Here is a 25,647-nt window from a genome sequence, read left to right as displayed (position 1 = left end):
GCGAGTGCGTGAGTCCCTGTCAGAAATTTGTTGCGCCGCCCTTGGGCGCAAAAAACGGTGAAAGCTCACGTACAAAACCAGAGGGCAGCACACGATGCGATCTCGCGACCCTGCCCGTGAGCAATCTCCCAACTCATCTCTGATTATATCCCGAAATTCACCTGCATAGTCTGTCTTCTACTATTCAACTTTCTGGGCATACACGGATTTGATAGTTGCAAGATCGTTCAACTGCATTCAACTAAGCCCAACACGTGCAGTGCAATATGGGTGATGTTCTGCCTGCTGTTGAGAATCTAAGTTTGAACGAAGAAAAGGCATGAAAGTTGAAATTATATTATGTTTTATTTAAGTATCTCAGATTCTCGGTAAATTATGCTGAAAAGATTGTGCTACCGCGATTCTCGGATCATTTTAAACGGCACCAAACGGACGTTAGCTTGGGTTGGTTATATCAAATTGTGTGAATTGCGTTTTCTTTTATTAATTTCTCCGTTTCATTTCGTTTAACCCATCTTGAATTATAGTATATCTACCACAGGATAAGATTAATACTTCACGGTTAGACTACTAAATTCACCAGTGTCAATTTATAAATCGTTAATCTGATGAAACCTTCAAATTCATTTACGTGTACCAATTCTGCAACCATGCGAGGCAATACTGACGTGTACTATTATGATGTTATTTATAAAACATTACCTATTCACTTACATTGTTTTATCACTGTCTTTTAGGTAAAAATGAAATCAAAGGGAAAGAATGCGGCTATAGAGAAAAGCACGGTATTGGAATTAAATCCATGGCCTTCTTATATTAAGGTAATTTAACATCTTACCTGTAATTACACCTGCATTCTGAGGTAGTTTTGTAAATCTGTATTAATAAAATTTATCTGATAAAGATTAAGCATAGCTTTAGTAAAAACTTATGTTTTTACTTCTGTCATGTACATTTTACATAAAAGCAAATAATATTGTTTACTAGCAAGGTATAATCAAACTTTTTTTTTCCTAAAAATGTCACGAGTATCCACTTTATCAGCTGATATAATAAACAAAATAAACTCATCTCTTTTTTTAAGTACATTATTTTGTCATAGGATCGTCTTATCATGTGGAATGAATTAAAAACTAAGTATAATGCTGAAATAGCTGCAAAGCCTGTTATTGATATAGCAATTACACTACCTGATGGCAAAGAAGTAAACGGTCAAGCATGGCGTACAACTCCTTATGAAGTGGCAAAAGATATAAGTCAGAGTTTAGCAGACAGCACAGTCATTGCAAAAGTTAATAATGAACTATGGGATCTGGATCGACCCTTAGAATCTGATTGTAAACTTGAACTTTTAAAATTTGATAATCCAGAAGGACAACAGGTTTTCTGGCATTCTAGTGCTCACATTCTTGGAGAAACTATGGAACGCATTTATGGAGGTTGCCTGTGTTATGGCCCTCCTATAGAAAATGGCTTCTACTATGATATGTTCTTGAGTGATAAAGGTATTTCAAATTTAGATTTTCCCTATATGGAAAATTTATTTAAAACTATAGTTAAGGAGAAGCAGCCATTTGAGAGGCTCGAAATGAAAAAAGAAGACCTTCTAGAAATGTTTAAGTACAATGAATTTAAAGTTCGCATTTTGAATGAAAAAGTACACACACCTACAACTACTGTGTACAGATGTGGTCCATTGATAGATCTGTGCAGAGGTCCTCATGTTCGACATACTGGAAAAATCAAGGCTGCTAAAATTACAAAGAATTCATGTACATACTGGGAAGGGAACTCCAATGCTGAATCTTTGCAGAGAGTTTATGGAATCAGTTTTCCTGATAACAAACTATTAAAAGAATGGGAAAAATTCCAAGAAGAAGCAGCTAAACGTGATCATAGAAAGATAGGAAGAGAACAAGAGTTATTTTTCTTTCATGAACTTTCACCAGGATCTTGCTTTTTCCAACCACGGGGCGCACACATCTATAATACTTTGGTCGAATTTATTCGGTCAGAATATAAGAAGAGAGGATTTCAAGAAGTTGTAACTCCTAACGTATTCAATAGTAAATTGTGGCAAACATCTGGACACTGGATTCATTATGCTGAGAATATGTTTTCCTTTGACGTTGAAAAAGAAACATTTGCTTTAAAGCCCATGAACTGTCCAGGACACTGCTTAATATTTGATGTCCGTCCAAGATCATGGCGAGAATTGCCATTAAGAATGGCAGACTTTGGAGTCCTGCACCGTAATGAATTATCTGGTGCTTTGACAGGATTGACAAGAGTGCGTAGATTTCAACAGGATGATGCACATATATTTTGTACTGTTGATCAAATCAAAGATGAAATGTTAGGTGCACTTGATTTCCTCAAACATGTTTATTCCATATTTGGATTCACATTTAATTTGTGCCTTTCAACAAGACCAGAGAAATATTTAGGAGATTTAGCTATGTGGGATCAGGCTGAAAAAGCATTGGCTGATAGTTTGAATACTTTCGGTGAACCATGGACAATTAATCCTCAAGATGGAGCATTTTATGGTCCCAAAATTGATATAACAATAATGGATGCTTTAAAAAGATCACATCAATGTGCAACGATTCAACTGGATTTCCAGTTACCAATTAGGTTTAATTTATCATATGTAAAGTAAGAACTTACAATCATGTAATATAGTACAAATTTATTCAATTTATTTTGTGTATTTTATTCTATATTTATCTATGTTTTAGTGAATCTAGTGAAAAAACGAGACCGGTAATCATTCACCGAGCTATTTTAGGTTCAGTTGAACGTATGATAGCAATTTTAACAGAATCCTATGCTGGAAAATGGCCATTCTGGATTTCTCCTCGACAAGTAATGGTTGTACCCGTTGGTCCGCAGTTTGATGATTACGCATTTAAAGTAAAGGAACAACTTTGGCAGGCTGGATTCATGGCAGAAGTAGATGTTGACTCTGGAGACACTATGAATAAAAAAATTCGTAATGCTCAGTTAGCTCAATTCAATTTCATACTTGGTGAGCAATATCATGTTAATTTTATTTTAATCGTTCATAATATGATCGATTGCGCAATAGTTCAATTATCTGATATTAATATCATTTATTTACAGTTGTGGGAGAAAAGGAACGCAGTGCTGGTACTGTCAATGTTAGAACGAGAGATAATGTTGTGCACGGAGAAATCTCGGTAGAAAATTTAATACAAAAATTCAACATATTTAAAAACGAGAAACAACGCAACTGTGAAGAGCAATTTTAATCTATTATTTGCGCATGAAGAAGATTTTTAACAGATCTTATACGATAATAGTTTCTTAATATTTATATCAGGGAAATATAAGTGCAAAGACCTTAAACGATCCATCCACTGAGCACGTTTTGCTTTTAACTTATTAATATTGACTGTATGTCACACTTGTATTTGCAAAAAGCCTGATAAGAGAATAGTTTCACTTTGAAAACAAGATTTCATTAATGATAAGCATGTATATCAAAATGCTCTCCAACGGTGGATGTGTGATTAATGTCTTATTACCAAAAGCTAAACTTAAATACATTGCATTTCAATTAATTTATTCCAATAGACTCAATGTGGTCTATTTAATGAAACAAGCACAGGAAGTATTAATCAAAAACATACACAGAAAACTAAATACAAGATTATATATATTTTTGGTTTTACATAATCGTATATGGAAAGGATTGTTTATTTCTCAATAATGCATTTTTCCTAATAAATACATGGTCTCTCTACAGAAATCCTAATTTAATGTCTTATACTTGCTTTTACTTTTGTGTATAGTTGGACGTAGAATCGCGTGACTCACTACGCTAGTAGAAGTACCCCGAAAATAAAATATAACTTTGGCAGCATAATAATAACCCATTTATAAGCCAAAATTTGTTATATCTTTTTCTCTATTAACAGCCATCTAATTCACAAACAAAAATTTAAAGGTTATTTATTCTAAAATTTTGAGAGATGTTCATGGGACTCACGTAGTGGCGTCACTTCCGCAAGACCAGAGTATTGAACGTTTAAGAATGGCGGTTGTGACTGCTCCTCCATCGGCACATGAAATAATCCAAGTAGTGAACGAATCAAATTTGAATAAAATCGAAAGGTGACCAAAAACGATCCTAAATTCATGTGATTATCTATTACACTAGTGCATTTTCCTAATATTTGTTCATTTGGTTCCACCAGCTTTCTAAACGACACAGCCTACAGGGAAGCCATCGAGAACTCGTCTAATTACAATAGTCGACTATGCAGAGAACGCAGGCTGCGAATGCCCTTCCTCGATTCGCAAACGGGTAAATCTTTAACTTTATATAACTCTGTTTTCTCCAAAAACATTACTAAACGTGAAAATTACTTTAAATATGTGAAACATTTTTCCTCTATTTATACTTAATTCAGGGTTAAGTTACTCATTAAAATTGAAAAAAAATAAGGTTCAAGTAACTACAAATCTGGAACAATGTATTCTTACATTTGCAACAGAATTTCTTATTTAAGTTTATATTCATTAAATGTCAAGATAATTTTACTATGCTTTAATATATATTTTTCAAAGAATGAAAGAAAATACATTTGTCATGTACAGGTATATGTATTGAATTTTTAAATAGCAGTAATGTACTATTTTATAAATGTCATGTGTAAAAACATTCATTGTGGCATTTAAATACATGTACATTATAATAATTACATTACTATGAATTTGTATATTTTTGAGCACACTATTCATAATTTTAAAGAATATATTTTTGACAATTTTGGTTATGCGTGAATATGAATAATTCATTTTTGAGACATTAATTGTGATTATTACTGCTCATTTAAACTTTTGTACAAAAATTTTCTTAAAACTATTTTAAAGGAACCATATTTATTATTATAACATTATAGGAGTGGCACAAAATCACTCGGCCCTCTTCATGTCAGCACGAGAACGATTACCAGGATTATTGCATGGTCAAATTTATACATATCCGAGCAAGAGATGGCGCAAGAAACGGAGACAGTATTTAATGCACTATCTACATCCAAAACGAACAGGAAGAGGTGATACAGAAGATGGGATAGAAGGTACAGAAGGTATTGTACCAGGTGTTAATGATGATAGCAAAGACTCATCAGCGCTTAAAGGTAAAAAGAATTATAGCTTTAAATCATGTACATAAATAAGTTATTGATGATACTGATTGTGATCAATATTTGTAACTGGTTATCCAATATATTGTTTTTTTATTTTTCTGAAAAATATGATATACTATTAGTTCATATCAAATGTAAATTTCATAAATTCAATACTAAAATAAAAATAATATAGGTAATATTTCCATTAAAGATGAACACAGTAAAGATGCATGGTACTATGATGAACAAGACATGCTAGACATGGATGCCTTTGAAGAACCTGACCCTGATAGTGATTACGACTATGAGGAGAGTTACAGCAGTAAAAGGAAACGAAGAAGAACTCGAGGCGGTGCACATCATCCTAACAGGAGTCATCCCCCATCTACCGATAGTCCAGGAAGTAAACGTGCCAAGGTAATTGTTTCATGTCAAATAGTTTGTTTGCAATATTAATGTTTTTTGAAAAATCAGTTTGGAAACCTTTTCATTAATTTCTTTCTGTACATCTGAATTTCATTAAAAAATATAAACAGTCATAATAAAACTTATTTAACACATTCAGTGCCGAAACAAATGACAGGTATGCTGTCGTAAACCAATCGTAGGGCGTATACGTCCCACGCGGCACAGAACGTGTTAATAGCCAAATTTAGGGTGATAATCTTGCAAGCAATTTTAAGAATTGTGGGATTTGATTTCTATTGTGAAATTTAAATATTTTTTGTTAGTAATTTCACAAATGTTAGAATATGATTACTCTCTTTTTGAAGTATAATGTTTCTGTGAATCAACATGTTTTCCACCAAAAAGATAATTTGAAATGCTTTTATTTTTTATATTGTTTTGTTTAGAACAACAAGTTATGTTCTAGAAAAAAATACTTTTAAATCTTGCAGAGATCTGATATTCTATTTGAATATTTTACTGATCACTGCAAATTTTATTATGACAATGATCATAAAATTGATCGTATGCCTTAATTCATATTGACAACTTAAGTATCTTTTATCATCGTTATTCTGGTTAGCATATCCAACAAATTGCTATAACAAATTTGCCCATGTCGTGGATTGCATGCAAATGTTATGATTGTTTTGCAATATGCGTACAATTTTGTGTTAAAGCTGTAATAATTATTATACTAAACGCTACCAATACAGGGAGGGGGCCGTGGTCGCAAAAAAGCCAACTACGATGCTGTTGACTCGGATAAGCCATTCGTTTGTGACCGTAAGTTTAACCACAGATACAACTACAAATGACCACTTCCTCTTATTCATTTCACGTTATAATAATAACTATTATTATTATTTCTATCATTTATTACTTTGATTAAGCCACAAACGCAATGCGTTAAAAAATTTGTTAAATATGTTTTATGATTATATTTTACATATCTATATAATATTCCACAAGGTACAGAGAATATATTATGATATAATATAAGATGGGAGCTCGAAATAAATTATTAAATACTGTAGTGAAATTGCTGCGTAATATTATATTGGAGAGTGGTTACGGGAAGATGTCTTATTTTCAATTAACTCGAGGATCATTCTTTCTGAAAGAGTGGTCTGTATGTAGTGACTGTTATCTTTCTTTGAGTTAGAATTTTTAAATCTTGTTTACTTCATACTCGATTACCAAAATATACGTAAAAATATAATATAAAATACAAAAGTAACAGCACAATATGGTTTATAAGTGCCGTAACAATGGTACCTTGACATTCTCATTTTCCCTCCTCGTTAAGGTTACTTTTTACTAACTCCAGAAACGAATTATCACAAATCCACGTTAAATAATTCCTAAACATTTCTAAAATCAGACAAAACTTCTATGATTCCATGTAGATAGTAACTGTAAAGTATACCGGATTGATACGTATTCTGTTTCTCAAATTTATAATGTTTATTGCTTTCGCAAGTTTTCATTTCTTAATTTCAGACTTGAAGAAAGACAATGGTCATTATTACAAAAAACGTTTTTTCCGCAGAAAGACTAGATTAACTCGAATGTGCCTGAAATCTCTGTATACTTTTTAACAACACTCTTTTTAGATTAGTGGAAATTCTGAAGATATTTGATGAGATAGTAACGAGCACTTTTGATATGTATAAATAGCGTTATAATTTGTTCTTATTTGTTGAGTAAATTGCAAAAAAGAAAAATTATGTTTCAATATGTAAAGTATTGTACCTCCATCAAATCAGGTATCTTCGGAGTAACGAGACCTGCCAATAACCATACAGAGCAAGAATGTACTGGCTCACTTTGTAGCGAGCTGTTACCGTAGGTGTATTCGAGCATCGAGCATTGCATCGTATTAGTTTTGCTTCTTGGGCTGGAACTCCTTCACTGCTTGTCCACATAGATCGATAGGTGGATAGGGATGTGTAAGAGTGCGGAAGGTGTTAAGTGCTGTACCCATATACCCTTGGCTTTTATCCCGTATATCCTTGTAAATGTTCGCAACGTTGAATTCTACCTTACTATGGTTCTTGAGTTGGGTGGTTTGCGGGAAAACAGTATTTGCACTTTTGCAGTATGCAGCGCACGGTATAAAACCAGACCCGGTTTGATCTACCATTACGGTCATTCCCACTCTGCTTCCTCTGGTGATCCTGCTAAGGAACTAAATCCCAGTCCTGCCGAAGTTGAATCTCGGAGCACTGCAGACGCCGCTGCTTCGGACCAGTCAGGTTGGAGCCAAAATCTGCTCAGTTTTCTCTTTCCTTTGAGCCAGTGCTCCTGCCTATTCCCGTTTCCACCGCCTACATACCATTTTCGTGTTCATGTTTCTTGCCTCAAAGTCGTTTAGATCGATTACGAGTTACGGTGTGTCTATTGCAAACGATGTACTCTCAATGGTTTACATTTATTATTGTTCTGACGCAACATCTATGTGTGGTTGTTTAACACCGTTTTACCGTTCTCGCACTCGGCAATCAATTTATGCTGTGCGACCCTATGGAGAGTGGCTCCTTGCGAGTTGATTTTTCTTTCTGTCTGTCACGTACGATAACGTTTTACCTTTTAAAACACTGCACGAACGGTTTCTTTTAGCCTTACTCATAATCTTTTAATACATCACTATCGTGATGTAAAGTACTTGGACGAATGAACTTACACCGCAGACGATACGACGTATGTATGTAGCACTCGGTTAAGACTAATTGAATTAGACATTTTTATCGGCGATTACGTGCATGTTTTAAATGCAACAGATGATACTCATAATCCAGTCGTTATACATTTACACAAGTGTTGCATCTTGTAAAGAATATTTTTATCTCTTCGTCTTGTTCTATCGGCTGTGTACTCCGGTGTACAATGAGTCTGGTGCATCGATCAATGTTGGACAGTGCAATCGGAGTTATAAAAGGAAGGGATGCATAGCCCATTTTCTTAAGCAGTTTGCAATAGTAAGCTGTACCGTTGTCATGTATTAAGACGAAACAACATTTTACTCGTTCCCACTTTTCAACAGTTTCGTACGACGAAGCGTGGACGTTTGGTACGTGTGTGCTTGGTAGTTCACATCCTCTTCGTAAGCATGACGATTTTTACCTAAGAGTCTAACAGTAATAGAGATTTATTTCCCGTATCAACGCTTGTTTAATTTTAAGAATGACGTAGAATTTTACTCTGTTGACGAGGTTCAAGGTTTCGGTAGAACGTTGAAAACATGTGATATGAGAGTCATAGTAGAACCGTTATAGTTGCATCGCAGTTGTGCTTGCCAATGCTTGAAGCGGAAACTTCAATGCTGAATCCTGAATTGGCGGTTGGTGTTGGAATGTATTTACGGAATGCACTTTGTTACATTTCTGTGTACTTATTTACTTATATTCTGTGAGTCGTTTGGCTTTTACGACGTTGTAAATAATTGATTCCGCTACGTTGATCACTTCCAGTCAAACGACTAGCATATCATAGTGTGGTGGGTAGATTCGAACATATGTACGGTAACTTATGAACGTTATCGAGAAGAAGAAATACTCTCGGATATAATTCTTGGCCAAGTAATATTTTGATAAATATCTCTGATTCTTATAAGACAATTCGTTGTACGTGGAGCAACGTATTTTACGTTGTTTATCAGGTCTCTAGAGACCTCAATAGCGTATGATTGATCGATCAAACGAACTTACCAAGTGATGTTCGATCGCAATTATATTAAGAGCCTCATTCGAGATGATTACAATGTAGTACCCCTTTCTTCGTAAGATCTTGCCACTATTTTCAGAGTATAAACAAAACAAATGCTTTCCTTCCTCTCCTCTCCCGACATCCTCAGCGATCTTTATATTTTTAGAGCATGCAAAAATGCGGATGATTACTGGGAAAGTTAAAAAACTCGGGGATTTTTTTTTTTAATACATATATATTTTTATTATTACGTGGGTGGGATGTAATCTTCTCGAACGAGGCTTCATATAATCGCGATCGAACATAACTTGGTAAGTTCGTTTGATCGATCAATTATATTTCATGCCTCGTTCTTCGAGATTACAATGTAGATGTTCAGAGAACCAGCATTTTTGCCGGGGTAGAAAATGTATACTGTTTAAACCTGAAAACTCTTTATTTCTTGACAAAACCGGATATAACATTGACGCTCTCCCTTCTTAAGGGAGTATAAGATATTCTTTATTTGATGAACCAGCAATCAAAAAACATTACTCTAAGACTAAGGAAGCAAACTTTCCTTTATCTGTTATCAACGGTCTATTATAGAATGTAGGAAATACCTTGAAATTTTCTGACCAACCGGCTGTGCTTCAAATGGAGTTTAAATCTAAACCACGCTTGTAGGCCGTGGACGTTGACACATGTCGTGTACTATACGCTGAGAACTTATCTGTATCTATTCCGCTTTTACTTAACGTATTTTTTATCCACCTACTGATGGTTTGGGAGGAAACTGCTTTATGCGGCTTTTTAATTGCGAGAAACAATTCCTCGGTATTTCCTTTTATGGAGTTGGTCTTTTGCAAATAATGCTGTAATGCTTTAGCAACGCAAAGATCTGTCTTATTTTGGAAAAAGGGTAACACTAAAAGCGGCTGATATGTTCCAGGCTTTGACGTTTTTATTAATTCTGGTATTTTAATCTTTGCTTCACCTTCCGTGAAGGTAATATTAACTTTGATCATAGCAAACGTTTGAACCCTGTGTCCTGTCACTAATGCCATGAGCGTTACCAGCTTACTCGTTAGCCGTTCTAAATGTAATTCCTCTAACGGATAAAGCGTACTTAAGTAAGCAATAACTGGGTCTACCCCCCAAAGTTCTGCATATCTAGGTTTTACTGGTCGCAGCCGAAAAATACCTTTAAAGAATCGACGTACATCAGAGTTGTTCGAGATATCCCAATGAATAATCAACGATATTGCTGATCTATGGGTATTTAGTGTTCCATATGAAGCACTCTCTTCAAGCTTTTTTGTTAAAAACGAAATGACTACTTGAACATCGGCCCTAATGACTTCAATATTCTTCTCGTGGCAATATTTTGAGAATTCCTGGAAGGCTCTGCCATATTGTTTTACGGTCGAATATGCTAAAGAAGCAATCATAATTTCCAGTGCTTCGTCTAGCAGTCTATACTCTTTGAACGCATCCCTGAGAGTTTACCTGCAATAAGTGAGAGTTTGTTGACCAGAGGATGATGAGTCGACCTGCATGGAGAAACCAATAATTTAGCGTCAGGCTCAAAAATTACGAATTCTTCATTTAATAATGCTTTAAACAGGGGGAACCACGGTTGTGTTGGCCAATACGGGACCACTACTACCCATGTTGCTTCGTCTATGATTACTTTCCAAACAATTCTTATAATTAACGAAAACGGGGGGACAGCGTAAAAGTTCCTCTTAGCCCAAGAAATTGTAAACGCATCTATTGCATATGCCTCAGGATCACCGTGCCAAGAACAAAATAGCCTGCATTTTATATTTATTCGCAAAGCAAATAGGTCAATCTCTGGAAACCCGAATCTGTTAATTATTTTATGAAAACTAGCTTTCGCAAGTTCCCACTCGATATCGTTATTAACTATTCTAGATTGCTTACCCGCCTCCACATTGTGTTTTGAAGGAATATATGAATCAAATAACCAAATGCCTCGGTCTTCACACCATTTCCATATTTTAGATGCTAGGTCATTATAGGCTTCAAGATGAGTTCCTCCCATACGATTTATATAAGATACGGCTGTTGTGTTAACTACTCTTAGCAAGATTTCACAATTTCGAAAATCAGCAGCAAAGCATTTAAGTCCAAAGAATACCGCAATTAACTCCAGGAAATTTATATGGAATTTTCTTTCTTCTGCTAACCAAAGACCACGACTTTTTTTGACCCTGGCAATATGCTCCCCACTCGGTTAACACGTTTCCTGCCGCGTGGGGCGTATACGCCCCACGGTCTATTTACGACAACGTACTCGTCATTTGTTTCGGCACTGAACGTGTTAAAGAAGCGTCTGTGAAAATTTCTTTCCTGAAGCAGAATTTTCTTACAGGGTTGCGACCCACTAGTAAGGTTTTCTCCCACCAATGAAAATCTGAGTTTAAGTATGGTGATACAGTCATTTCTTGGTCAAAATCACTGTCTGAAGCCCGTGATGCCTTTAGTTTTTGTTTTTCAAACTTCTTTGTATACATCCAACCGTATGGTATTGCTGGACAAGCTGCAACTAATGAGCCGAGAAACTGCGCGAATTATCTAATAACACATTTTTGTTTAACAGAAAACTTCTTAGTTAACCTGAAGAGTTTATCTGTCTTTTCTTGGGTTAATTCTAGACAGAAGTCTGTTGAATGAAATGTGAATCCTAAGAATTTGCAGAATTTGCTGGGAACATCATTAGTCTTTTGAACATTGATCATAAATCCCAAAGAATTAAGCAATTCAACTGTTTGATTATAATTTCCTTTACGTGCTTCCCAAGATTCTCCGAAAATAAGCCAATCGTCTAGATAAACCGCAGAAGAGTAGCCCTTAGTTCTCAAAAAACTAGCTATCGGCTTTATCTTTGTAAAAACGTATGAACTAGATGATAGACCGAAGGGGAGACAGGTGAATTTGAAAAGCGTTCCCCTGAACGAAAATCTTAAATATTTTCTAATTTCCGGGTGTATAGAAATCAAGAAATATGCGTCGAGCAGGTCTATACTGCACATATAAGAGTGAGAACTAAGTAGCTTAATGGCTGTTCGCACATCTTCCATTTTAAAATGACTTGTTTCGACGAACCTGTTTAGGTTGTTTAAATTTAAAATAAATCTTTTTTGCCCATTTGGCTTATCAATCAAAAAATATGAAGATAAAAACTGGTCCTCCTGTGACTCATAAGGTTCGATGGCTCCCTTATTGATTAAGGCATTAATTGCATCAGTCATGTGGGAAACTTCTTCGGGCGACCGTTTCGGTTCCGGGAGGCGCTAGTACCTGTTTAACAGGTCTAAAGGGAACCTTGCATCCGCGTACGTAGTCCAAGATCACTCCATCATTCGTGATGTTCCCCCAATTTTTAATGAAATCCTGTATCCTTTCATCTACTTTATTTACCTCTAGCGTCAATGATGCGAACTCTTGCTCGTGTAGTGCGACCCCGGGTCCGCGCAGGTTGCGACGTTCCTCTGTAGCTGCTCGAAATGAAGCTTCTCGGTTGATATGGGTACCTTGCTTGAGCTCTGCGTAGCCCACCCTGTATCGAGTTCTGAAATGTTCTTGCGGGTGGGCCTTGGCGGTTTAAAGTACTAGTCGGCCTGTAAGCAGTTTTTTTTTTTTAGCAATCTCTTGTGTTTTAATATTTTGACCGAATTTTTCGTTGGATCGACCTTCTTTAATTTTCTCCGAAGGATTGGCCCCATACAACAGGGAATCTGTCTTCGTATTTTCCAAGATATCCCACATCTGTTTACTCAGGCCCGGCGAGATAAAGGACATTCTGGTTAGGGTGAACGAATGGTAAAGGTCTGTAAGAATCTTGCCAGTATCCGACAGACATTCCAGCCGCTTAAATCTGTCGAGGCCGTTAGCTTCTGGAAACAACAGAAATGATATTCCTGTACCAAGGGTCACAATTGCTAACCCTAAAGAGTTTTGATTAGCCATGAAATGCCTGTCTCGCCTCAATGCCCGCTTCGTTCAATGATGCCGTTATCTCTGGGTTAAGTCCAGTTATTTCGAGTGGGCAATTTTCGGCACGTGGGTATTTCACTAATAATTCTGACTTAAGCTCCTTTGGCAAACTTGATGCAAGTCAAATGTTCCAACGGGACAAGAGTTTGGGATGGAATTCTACCTCCTTCGTTGAATTTTCCGATGGGTCTTCTCCCAATACCTTGAGCACCTCGACGTCGATTGCAGGTTCAGTAAAGGGTTCTGACGAGTCCTGGGTTGTAATGGTCGCTGACTCCTTGACCTGACTCTCGGGACAGTCGGGGGCAATGGCTGAATTATTAAAGCCAACTTCCGACTGATTCGAAGAAATCTCGAGCCTTCTTGAATTAGTTCCTGAATGATTAGGCCCAACGGTTGACAAGTTTAGGTCCTCGGGTTTATCGAGAACTGTCAAAGTGAAAACGCTTTTCAACAACGAAGCTTCAAAGGCTCGTTTTTCTATCCATTTACCCGCCTCTCGTGCGGGTTTAGGCCGATTCTTAGGTTATATCCCGCTTCTAGCGCGGGCTTAACCTTATAGGTAGTCAGCTATGTCTTCCCTTTCGTGAAAGCTCAGCTGCCGATAAATAAGGTTGCAAGACTTACCTATATAATCAAAACCTTCAGGCTGATATCCTTCAGTTTCTTGAAATTCGGAATCTCTCTCTCCGGATGAAATCCGTTGACTCCCTGGAGATCGATGTATTAATTGATCGAACTTTCTACTTAATTCCTCCAATTTCCTCCTCGTGTTTCTTCTTCTTTATCATAAGAACGGCTTCTTTTCTTGGATTTTCTCATAATTCCGAAGTATTTTGAGGGAAGGCTTTCTAAAGATGTGGCTTCTTTCCGCACTAAGAAAAGATATGGGGATCGCGGAGGATGTCGGGAGAGGAGAGGAAGAAAAACATTTGTTTTGTTTATACTTTGAAGATAGTGGCAAGATTATACAAAGAAAGAAGTACTACATTGTAATCTCGAAGAACGAGGCATGAAATATAATTTAAGTTATACCTAAAAATATATAATTACATTTAAATCTTGTTGAAATAATAATAATACATCACTGAATGACACGGCTTCCGCAAGGTAAAACTACTAGAGTTTCGCACATTTTTTGTGGCATTATTCGGTAACGTAATAAAAAACGCTTTCAAAGGGTGCGCTAAAGTACTTTTTTCCTAACATCTACGCATCAGGCCAAAAGATAACAGGAATTGCACCTCTCACGTATTTCATATTAAAGCTCTTGTCCAAATCAATTACATACGTTTCCTAGCTTTCGAAGACACCTTCGGTACAGATGATAGCTACGGTACGTAGCCATTAAGTTGTCCAGAAAGTCAACGGAATTTAAAATTTAACGCTTTGTTTTTAAACAGAATTCTTCCCTTTTCTTTCTCTATATCTATGTTATATACCATTTCAAGACACAGACATCGCTGTACATTTTGATAGCAATAATTAACAAAAAAAGTTTTCATTGCGTCAATTACCTCGAGACGTCCGGAACGCTCTTGATCTTCAAGGCTCTCGCCTGCCTCGCGGAACTTTTGAAGCCACCATTACACCGTGCGTTTGTTAGTTGGTTCTTGAGCCGAATGCATCGTTGATATCGCAAATCCCTACAGTCACCTTACGGCTCATCTTGAACCGGTACATGAAAATCGCCCGAATTTTCTTCTTTCTCATCTTTAATTAAATAGTCTAAATAAAAGAAAAATTAATATTTGGAGCCCAATGATCATTATCAAAATGCAGAGCAAAGCCTGCGTTAGAAAATTATACACGGGCATAGAAGAAAAACAACTTTATTTGGAAACAAACTGAAAACTGCGTTAACTTTCTGGACAACCCGATGACGTCGTCGAGCTTCGGAATCTAACGGTCCCCAACCCAACGTATCAGAATCAATTATTGCGAGATAACTTCGATGTACTTAAGTGTAAATCTATCGATCAAACGGTGTGCATGATCGTTGGCTAATGACGCAAAGCGCAACTGGGTATGTGGTCGGTTTGTGATCAGGTGGTACGCGTCGGGGTCGACAGAACACTGCCTCCTCGAGTACCTCGACCCCCTCTCCCGCGGCCCCGACCGCCCCCGCGGCGGGGGCGCCGCCTCCGCAGACGTCGCCGGTGCCGCAGCAGCAGCCACCGCCCCCGGTCGCGGCGAACACCACCGCAGCCTCCGCCACCTCAACAGCCGCCACCAGCACCGTCGCTGCTGCCGCCGCCGCCACTGCTGCCGCTACTGCCGCCGCCGCCGCCGCTGCCGTGGCCGCCGTGGCCGCGGCCACCTCCTCCTCCTCCTCCGCGCCAACGTCGCCTGTCCCCACCCCCAAGGAGGACCACTCGCCGGCGGTCGCCTCCCCTGGAGCGGTCCCTTCGCCGTCCTCGGGGAAGGCTGAGGGCGGCCCCCCGACCCCCGGGGGGAATGAGAAGAAGCTTGGCAAGGCCGCTCAGCCTTCGCCCTATTGCGACTTCTGTTTGGGCGACGCTCGGGAGAATAAAAAGACCGGCGGCTCCGAAGAGTTGGTCTCCTGCAGCGACTGTGGCCGCTCAGGTAAGCTCGAAGAAAAGTCCAAGCGCAAGTACACGCGCAGGGCCAATCACAATTGAGCGACGCGACCTGGACAGGGGCTGCCCTTCCCCGATCCACCTTCGCGGCCGTTGTTTCGGGCCCACTTCCGCCTCCCTGGGTTAGGGAATACGTAGTCTGGGGGTGGAGAATCTGATCACTGTGTTACGAAGTTTTGCAATGTGCTTTTCCGTGAATGAGAGTAGCGCGTGACCGGAGGGTTCTTCGGGTTAACTGCACTTTTGCACTTGGTGTTCATTTTGGCCAAGTTTAGCATCGGGTTACCGGACGCGACGACGGAGGCGGCTGTTCGGATTACGACACTTTTACACTTTTTGATACAAAAGTGGCACTTCCTGCACTCGCCCTAGAGTAGGTACGGCGCGAGCGAGAATGTGTCGTATGAAATCATAAAGCGTAAAGTAAACGTATGAACTTTACTTGAAGAAGTCACCGAAGCTAGTTCAATGGAAATTGGGGAACTATAACTTGAATTTTCTTGAGATTGCTGATGTTCGGGACAGTCGACGAAAGTGGATCCACAGTTTTACACTCTTCATGAAAAAAGTAGGACAGTCGGTTACAATCGTTACACATAAGTGCAGTAAAAACGGCTAACCCGCGCAAACCTTGTGAGAAGGGAAAGCAGGCGTTTAAAGTGGCATTCACAGTCAACTTAGTGCGGGGATAGTATGGTGGTGCAGAAGTTTGTTACCTGAGTTCCAATGCGAGCGTTCGCAGCCGAATCGTACGGTTGGTAATGGTAGTGGACGGCCGGAAAAGTTTACAGTCTTAAACTTTCTTGTCCAATGCGTTACCGAACGGATGCAACGACCAATCAGAATTCACCTCTAGTCTGTTCTGCAGCTTCGATTTCGCAGGGGGCGCTTTACGTCCACACCGCCGATTTGAACGTTTATTCTGCACTATTGTTCCGTGTCTGCGCTATCCCTGCATTAAATCGATTGCAAATAACGCTTTAAATCTCGTACCAAAAACCGAACGTCCGGACGACGAGAATCCTAATCCCACGTTAAAGGTCTATCCCTGTGAAAGAAGAGATCAAGAGTGATTTAGCCTCGGATTCGCGCGATCCGTGCAAATACGGGGCGAATCGATCAAGGAATTGTTTCCGTACAGGAATCCAAGTGTACTCTTCCTCGCGACCAGACGCACATTCCTCGTCCACAATCGTTACACACGTTTGATATGTAAATTGTGTATAAAAATCGCCTCTACCTTAATATGTTTGTCCTGAACGTGTACGTGGACTAATCTTCCGCCTTACGTCTTTCCACGCTTCTCTCATAAATACGGGGAAATAGCTTCCTACGCGAGTCCCTTTCTTGAGTCAATGAGTTAAGGAGCATCGTAGAATTCGCGGGGGGGGGGGGAAGAAAAATTATATTTTGGCACTCGATTGGAGAGACGTTCAATTCATAAACACTTTTAAATCGTCAGAAGTACAAGGTACAAAATAGAAGAGGAAACGATTACCGTTGAGACGACGACGGAAACGTTGTAATAAATGCAAGATGGATGTTGGGATGTTTTAATTTCTTTTTATATATATAATGTTTTAGGAAATATGGGTAAAGTCGAAACGTTACGGTTTTGTTTTCGACTTGTACGAATGTTACGTTCGTTTCTCGATGAGTAATTTCAAGTGTTACCAGGAGTACCAGGTTATTGGAATGTGCAATAATTGAAGTGAAATTATACGCGCGTTTGAGATCGAATGGTTATGAGCTTTACGTACACTAGTCAAATCGAAAAGAAGAAAAAAATGGCAAGGCATCGCTTTATCGGTGGTGTATATTGTTGTGAGTAACGGGGGTTTTCAGGAATTCCTTTACTTTGTAAATTAACTGTGATTTATTATAAATCAGAGATTAGTTGTAAGGTACAACGTTTTTTCTGGCATGCAACGTACAAAGTTCAGCTCGCTACGATCCATCTTGCATCGTACCATCAGCTAAAAAGTTCAATGAAATTTCTACATTTTACTAGAGACGTGTCACTAATTGTAAGCATGCAATTTGTGCGTGACGCGAAATTGCCGAATGTAAAAATTCCTGTTTGCACAGTTTCACGAGAGCACGTGTTCAAGATACGTTTTCTTCTATTTGAATAATTGTAATATTGTCTTACTTATGTTAATGTTGTAGGATGAATTTCATGTGCTCTATGTCTCGTGAGAGATTTTATTACGATTCATGTTTTAAAGGACACCGAGAGTCCACCTATACTGCCTGACATTTTCAAATATGTATTCTATACTCCAAGTTACTCAATTGGCAGGCATATCTATTTATTGAAAAACAACAAGACGTTAACCATCAAATTGTTTAACGTTTACAGCGTGTAGCTTTTAAATCAGATATACTCTGAAACCCTTTGCACTTACATCAATGATTAAACCGAATAACCAATCAATCAACCTGAACAATCAGTTGCATAGCTTCATTCTTGAATTTTTTTCCCACTGTCACTAGTAACAATAAACGGCATTAACTTACCGAACAATATTTCTAAGCCACCATTTTATTAATTGGGAATGTTTTTATGATTATTGATATCATTTGACAACCAAAAAGAACACGTTCGATGATCACAAAAGACAGTAAGGTCCCTTGGTATCGCTTTAATCGATTTATTCTATCAGCTCTTCTGACTTGACAATTTATTTTTTTGTAACTTCATTCAAGACTCCTTTAACTCTCTAAGTATTATTTTCATTTCCTACCATACTTTTGAATTTCTCGTCATGTAATGACACAAATATTTATTAGATATTTAATTGAACTACAAAGAAGTCTTTTCAATTAACGTTGAGTCTTCGGTTATGTAAAATTTTGTATTTATTATTCCTTATAATTGTATTAACGTCGTACTCCACTGTATGATAATATCTTCTTGTAGAAGTCTGATGTAACTTAGTTTTGTACAAGCTTTGATACTCATACAAGCATCATTTGACTAGAGGTTACAGTACCACATCTGATACTAATACAATACCTTATCAGTTTTTCAGACAGAAGAATTCGATGTCAATGGGGTTTAATTATTTTCGAACTTCGAGTACATTGAAATATTTTCGTTCCGTCCCTAATTGGAGACGTTTGCATGAACATTTGTAAGAAATTTGTACTTCGGGGAAAGTTATGGAAGGTATTTTCGTCGTTGTACGTACGATCCTCAAAGCATTATAACACAGCTTTGTCAGTACCTGGATCGGTATAGATGCCAAGAGAGCCTTAATCGTTTAATTTGTATCTGGAAATACTAAACTGGCCCGCGTTATTTATTAGTTGAGAAAAGGTTCAGATTTTATCTTGTAACAGGGGGAAGCACGATAATAGTAGGTTATCCAACCGTTTATCAAATTTGTACCTTTGTTACAAAGTTAAAGGTAGATTAATTTTATTAGCCAAATTATTATTTATGTGTGTAGAGTAATCACGAATGCCTCACTCAGTGTAGATGACATATACCTGTATTTATCCAGGTGTATCAAATGTATTTAATATACCTGACCTATGGCATTCGGCGAGTATCCAACGTATTCTGCGATTGTTAAAATACTGAGGCTACCTCTCGACATCCGTTTGCAATACCGGCAGCATGATTGTGTTTTCATTCGAATTATTAGGAGAAAATGAAGATGCACCGCTGTTGCCGATAGTCGCAACGGATTTCGGAACGCAGCCTAAGAATGTTGTGAAAACATATTCCAAATGTTACAGCTGTATAGTAAAATATGTACATCTGTAGTATTATTAAAAAGTTTTACACGGGCGAGCCAAGTGTTCATAACAAATCGGAGAGATTCGTGACAGGCAAAAGTGTATAAAAGTAGTTTCTTGGTACCTCGATTATATCACTGACCGTGACTGATGATGAGCCTTATCTGTTGAAAATTAGCCTGCTAGCCAAATTTGCAAATTAACCGATTTCGTTTCGAGGGTGAAAATGTGGCAGTAAAATTTTTCTAAGGGATTTACAATGTTTTGCTAAATGACTAACTGTCTCTTCCAAAGATATTGATCATTCGTAAGTCGCACTTCATATTTTATGAGTATAGCTGTACTTGAGTACTAAATTATTCATTGTTAGTTACGATATAAATACGATCGTAGTTCACCCTGATCGTTATGTTTTTGATCATACTTTTATCAGTACTATCTGCAAAAATATCAATTGATAGCATGAATCAAATGAAAAGTTGTTGAAATATCAAGTGACAATTATGCAGAAATTCTGGAACGTTCAGATCCGAAGAGTCAAAGACAATTCTACTCCATCAGTATTCATTATTGTTCATTGTTAGTCAGTTATATATTAAAGTATGAACTATTCAATTAATAGTAAGTAACGACGTGTCGTAATGCGATTTACGTTTTAAATTGATTCAAACTGAAAATATAGCAGCCAGAATCAAGCCAGAATACAATAGTAATATTCAGCAATAAAAACAACATAGATGTTTATGACTTTCACGACTTTCGTTCCAGTCTTAGAAGTTAAATTAGCCATTTCTATGACCATCGGGAAGACTCACTTGGTATAATACGAATGCATGCAGATAGTTCCTCCTTGTTAAATGAAAATGAAAAATCGTTATTAGGCAATTTTAATTAAGCAATACCCACAAGACTTACAAAGTTTAGTGTTTAAGTAACATTAATTTTAAGAATGTGGGTGTGTGATATATGATGAGATTGTATGAGAGAGAGGGAGAGTGTGCTGATCTGCGACGTTTATATTGTGCTGCGCAAGAAAGAACGTGAACTATTCCAAGGTACGCTCTGCTATTACTTACCACCTATTACTCCAAATAATAATAACGGTATGTTCAAAACACAACATCAAAAAATTGCAAATGTCTTCAAATAAAACACTTTGTGCGGAAACACGATAGCGTTTCATTATTCCGGACGTTTAGTGCTGAGGAAAGGTGAAAGACATGTAATCGCACCTGCGAACAAAATTACAAAAGCGAGTATGTACTCTTCGTACTTGTTTGGCTGAGGCTCGATTTGGCTACCGGATGCAATGAAAAGTAACAGCTTGGAGTTCACTGTTCTTCGGCACAAGATAAATGTCCTGGCACCTTTCTGCTCGTCCGTCGTTCCTTCCGATCCACATCCTGAACGTCCCTTGACATGCATACGTTCTTGTTGTAGGACACCCAACTTGTTTGCAATTCACTGCAAACATGATCGTTTCTGTGCGCAAGTACAGGTGGCAGTGTATCGAGTGCAAATGCTGCTCCATATGCGGCACCTCTGATAACGACGTGAGTAAAAATACATTACATTCCTCGACAATTCGACACATCTTTGGCTTTGCTTGAGGTTATCGAAAACCGATTTGTCCTGGATTAAGTACGGTTGATATTCCCAAGTTTTCAAGAATTGGGAACACGTTGACAACCAGTATTCCAAATCATTCAACTTTTTCAAGTCAAACTAATACTTTGGGACTGAAAGCTTTAACATTCGTGTCCATACAAAACGGGCTATTGGCTCTTCTGCATGAGAATTCTAATTATTTCTAATTATAGAACTTGGTCAATTTCTATATCGTACGGCCTCATTGAGTTGCGTCTTTATTAGACTAACAATGGTTTGGCCTGTCTTTTCTTCGATGAACGTTTACTGACTAAGTCGAAGGCTCTCGTATATGATTAACCCTTTGACACACTACATTAGGATCAGCTGCTGTTCTGTGACGACTGTGATCGTGGCTACCACATGTATTGTCTGTCTCCACCCCTCGCATCTCCTCCGGAGGGCTCCTGGTCGTGTCGCCTCTGCATAGCGGAATTCCATCGGCGTGATTAAACCTGAATTTAAGGCGGATTTTACCTATTGCTATGGAGTAACAGCTGTTTTTGATTTAGGAGAGTATTACTTTGCTTTTACATTTTTTTCCTTTTTTTTATCCAATCGGATTCTACTATTACTTATATCATTTACGAAGCTAATCTCTGGGAACGTGACATTTGAAACTCGTAGAACTGATATTAGCGAGTATCACGGCAGATTCGGTTGATTTTACGTAAAGTACCTTGAAAACGACAATGTTGATCTAACGATTGTATACTTGCGTCCGAAAATGTTCTCATGCGTTATTCGATACATTCGGGATAAACGGTTTCTACATAGACTTAATCTCGGTGCCATAGCAGCGGTGATATGGGTCTAGCTGTGCACGACGATCTCCTCTGTAAGATGCCCACCTTGGACAAAAAGAAACAATGTTCACCTAGTTCAGTGAACTTTGTGGTGAATACTTTCAACACCATTCACGTCCACAGTTTAACAAATGCTACAATATACTGACGTCTGGATCTTAGCGGTTCATATTTTCGGGCAGAATCTTCAATAACTGTATCCTACTATTGTATCACAGAGTTGTGGAGCTGTGATCGGAAACGAATTCACTAATTACAGTTCTAAAATTCTACGCGATTGTCATTGTAGATAATGCTTCGATCCCTCACTACAAAACGAAACAGACTGAGTTCTGCAGAAAATATTACGATAAGATGATTTGACATTTTAAAAGAAGACATATTTACTATCTCGTAATAACAATAGTTAGAATGTTGTCTGTTTCTCTGTATGTACCATGATACTCAAGCTTTTACACTTAATGACATAGCTACTGGTAGCAGACTAGGTACGATACACCAACTATTGCGATATTGCAGACAAATTGTGTACCACCGTTTAATAACTTTCGTTGTTTAACTCAGTATTTTCGTACATTATATATGAAGTGTACTTAATTTAAGATCCTATGGTGTATTTGGTACCTACAACTGTAAAAGTAATCGTTTTTTTTTTCGAATCCTCGTATTCGAAATAAAACTGCCTAATTTCACGTAGTTGTACATTAAGAGTCAGAATGAATCAGTCACATTAAGCAGTTAATTTACTTTATTTTTACACGTCCTTGAAATAATTTTTATATTGCTTATTTTAACCGTAATGTATCCCAAGACAAATAAACATTACTTTATAAAATTTGTATTAATGATTCTGCAGTGAAACCGGCATTTGCTGAAATTACCGTTCTAAACAATAAAAATAAACCGATGCGTTGGTTCTCATTGTATTTAAAAATTATTCCTGTAATTATGTGTACATAACATTACATAATTAAGTAGTACACTTAAAAATACTAATATTCACTTCGTTTTAAACTTAAAATCTAGTTGTAAAACAAAAATTCTTTCTGAAAAGATACTACTAATGTTCAAGTTCTTATTTTTCTTTTTTTTTATTTTAGTGGATAGTTTTGACCATAACTTGGCTTGTATGAAACTTACATTCTAATAATATAATTAATTGACTTCAATTAAGATGTCGTCAAGAGGTTTTCGTCGTAGTGCAGGAACAGTAGCGTCATTAGCAGGGTATCCAACGGGTAACAACAGTGTGAGTTTTTCAGAAGACGGACGGCCAAGTAAGGTACGCAATGCTGGTCCACAATTCAATGGCGTAGATGTCAGTGTTACTAATCCAGCATACTGATCATTGAAAAAAAAATGTAGATGTAAATAGTCACATCTCAAAAGTTGAGCTAAACCGCTTATCTTATTAGAACAATAAGAATTTAACATTTTGCAAAATTGGATAGACTATGATACGTACTTGAATTGCAGTAATAAGTATTCCACAAGCGATAGAAACGCTTAATTCATGATAGTAATGGTGCTTTTTCTTGCCATCTGGCAAAACTCCATATGTTTGTTTAAAAACAAAAATTAAGTAAGGTGCTGTGGTTAAATATTCTTTGACCCAATTAGTCTTTAAAGGTTTTAAATCTGTCACCCATTTTTTACTCATCCTCTTTTTGTAATTTATTTCTTCTTCCAACTCTACTATTTCTCTTATACGTTCCTTCGTACATGTATTGCTTACAACTACAAATGTCCAAGGCTCAGTATGTGCGCCACTAGGTGAAGTTCCTACAATTAAGGGTATACATTTTTAATTACTACTTTAAATTTTAACCTTCTTTAAGATTAAAAATCATATCTTTTATGTTGTAAATATCTAATCTATTATAATTTTATCACACATATACGTTACTTGTTTCCAATATCATACCAGCAGTTCTTATAATGTTATGTATAACTTCTGGTGGGACAGGATCCGAACTGAAGAATCGAAGCGTTCGTCTTGCTGAAGCAATATTGTAGAATTCAATAGACCTCTGTACCATTTCTCCCTCCGATGGTCTCACATATTTAAATGGTATGCTTTTTAAATCTTTTGGAAGTACTGGTTCATCTGTATCTTCATCCAATACATTCTCATGATTTTCTAAGAGTCAAATTAGTTAATAACAGATAAAAACAATTAAAATAAAAGATTTTCACGATCATTTTAAACGTATCACACGAAGAATAATCACTTTCTTTCTAGTAAATCTAAATGCATGTTGCTAAGGTTTATAAATTTTAAGTCGTTGCAAAATACTGTGCTCCTAAACATTCTTTCAAATTGATGTAAAAAATGTATAACTTACCATCTTCTTCCTGTGCATTCTCGGTATTTGAATTCTTTCTATTTGCTGCAATATTTGTAAACTTCTTAAGGAAGAAACAATATACCAAATATGGCAAAATTCCAATTACAACATACTGTCCATATGTTGTCCAAAATGGTAGAATATCTTTAAGCATTATAAAGATTCTTTAATTTCACAAGATAAATAAATTATAACCTAATAAACTATTGGGATATTTATATGTCAAGGAAGAGTATTATCTCCTGTTTTCACTATAAACGCAACCACTCCTACAAAACTTTCATTTCTTGGTAATTAAAAAACCTGTATAACAGAGAACCTTACTTTTTTTAGGTCAACATTTACATAAGCAGTAAAAAGTACGAAAGAATGGTGGTATGTATTAATTTATTTCTTGATATACATATCGAAGACACATGTAATTAACACAGAGATAAGGACATATTTCCAAGATATTGACATATAAGAGTACAATAACAACACACTGATAACACTCCTAACCGCCAAATGGAAACAGATTCTTGAAACAAATCTCATACTTTACAAAACGAATGATCATAACCGTTAACCTCATAAATTAATCATGCAATTATTCTATTACGAACGATATCTAAATATATTGTAGTCATTCGAAATGAAAGGTGAATTTACACGGGCCAGCAGAGATGAGCATCTCTAGTTTACATATGTACACTGTACTCCATCGATGGCTTGCACCTGGTCCGCACTGCCCTCTCCGGCCGCGCAGCGTACTAGCGGTGGCAGCAGCGCGGAATTCGAATCGTTCGAGGGGCAGAATGGATTTCCTAAAGAAAATAAATATTTATAAACAAAAACAATTAATGAAAATTATTTTAGTATTACTGTGGAGCGTCCCTGACCCACCTAACGTACTTTTTGTTAAATAATAATTTACAGAATTTCATAAAGAATATAATAGAACATGTTCTATTAAATGTTAACAAGTTTCTTAGTGATTCAATTGTTCCATTCACTGAACCGAAGTTAGAATATTATCTTAGCTTAAAAGAAATAGTTTCTAAATATATATACAGTGAAACACCGTCGGAAAATTTACGAAGCATCAACTATCGGACATAGAAACGAAATCGTGATTTCATGCCTCTTATATATTTACGTTCTACACCATTCTTCGTATTCCTCGAATAAATGGACACCT

General features: G+C 37.2%; 3 protein-coding genes across 8 annotated transcripts; 2 read left to right on the top strand and 1 right to left on the bottom strand.

Annotated features, from left to right (window-relative positions):
- The first annotated feature begins 127 nt into the window (after positions 1 to 127).
- LOC105703323 (threonine--tRNA ligase, cytoplasmic) lies at positions 128 to 3,781 on the top strand. 2 transcript variants are annotated; one of them, XM_012431637.2, is made up of 5 exons: positions 128 to 317; positions 738 to 821; positions 1,103 to 2,658; positions 2,742 to 3,031; positions 3,127 to 3,781. In XM_012431637.2, exons 1-5 carry the CDS (start codon positions 267 to 269, stop codon positions 3,273 to 3,275), a joined length of 2,130 nt encoding a protein of 709 aa, XP_012287060.1. In that variant the 5' UTR covers positions 128 to 266; the 3' UTR covers positions 3,276 to 3,781. The 2 variants fall into 2 exon arrangements, with proteins under 2 accessions (XP_012287060.1, XP_012287059.1); XM_012431636.2 differs by having other exon boundaries at positions 128 to 444.
- Positions 3,782 to 4,051: 270 nt separating this feature from the next.
- LOC105703319 (zinc finger protein ubi-d4 A) lies at positions 4,052 to 22,954 on the top strand. 3 transcript variants are annotated; one of them, XM_012431628.1, is made up of 9 exons: positions 4,052 to 4,140; positions 4,224 to 4,333; positions 4,932 to 5,171; positions 5,374 to 5,579; positions 6,326 to 6,395; positions 7,712 to 7,867; positions 15,369 to 15,905; positions 21,107 to 21,219; positions 21,635 to 22,954. In XM_012431628.1, the coding sequence occupies exons 1-9, from the start codon at positions 4,061 to 4,063 to the stop codon at positions 21,764 to 21,766; spliced, it is 1,644 nt and encodes a 547-aa protein (XP_012287051.1). In that variant the 5' UTR covers positions 4,052 to 4,060; the 3' UTR covers positions 21,767 to 22,954. The 3 variants fall into 3 exon arrangements, with proteins under 3 accessions (XP_012287051.1, XP_012287050.1, XP_012287052.1); XM_012431627.1 differs by having other exon boundaries at positions 5,356 to 5,579; XM_012431629.1 differs by lacking the exon at positions 7,712 to 7,867 and having other exon boundaries at positions 5,356 to 5,579.
- Positions 22,955 to 22,985: 31 nt separating this feature from the next.
- Positions 22,986 to 25,096, bottom strand: LOC105703320 (iodotyrosine deiodinase 1). Of its 3 annotated transcripts, none has more exons than XM_012431632.2 (4): positions 24,465 to 25,096; positions 24,026 to 24,232; positions 23,585 to 23,901; positions 22,986 to 23,460 (listed from the first exon to the last, which is right to left on the bottom strand). In XM_012431632.2, the coding sequence occupies exons 1-4, from the start codon at positions 24,619 to 24,621 to the stop codon at positions 23,275 to 23,277; spliced, it is 867 nt and encodes a 288-aa protein (XP_012287055.1). In that variant the 5' UTR covers positions 24,622 to 25,096; the 3' UTR covers positions 22,986 to 23,274. The 3 variants fall into 3 exon arrangements, with proteins under 3 accessions (XP_012287055.1, XP_012287053.1, XP_012287054.1); XM_012431630.2 differs by having other exon boundaries at positions 22,993 to 23,460; positions 24,026 to 24,259; XM_012431631.1 differs by having other exon boundaries at positions 23,027 to 23,460; positions 24,044 to 24,259.
- Between the last annotated feature and the right edge of the window lie 551 nt (positions 25,097 to 25,647).

This window comes from Orussus abietinus, unplaced genomic scaffold (genome assembly GCF_000612105.2).
Source record: "Orussus abietinus isolate OABI.00-Male unplaced genomic scaffold, Oabi_2.0 scaffold807, whole genome shotgun sequence".
In the NCBI taxonomy this organism is placed as follows: Eukaryota; Metazoa; Arthropoda; class Insecta; order Hymenoptera; family Orussidae; genus Orussus; species Orussus abietinus.
Note: the sequence above shows the minus strand (reverse complement) of the source record. Positions and strands in the feature narration are given on the sequence as shown.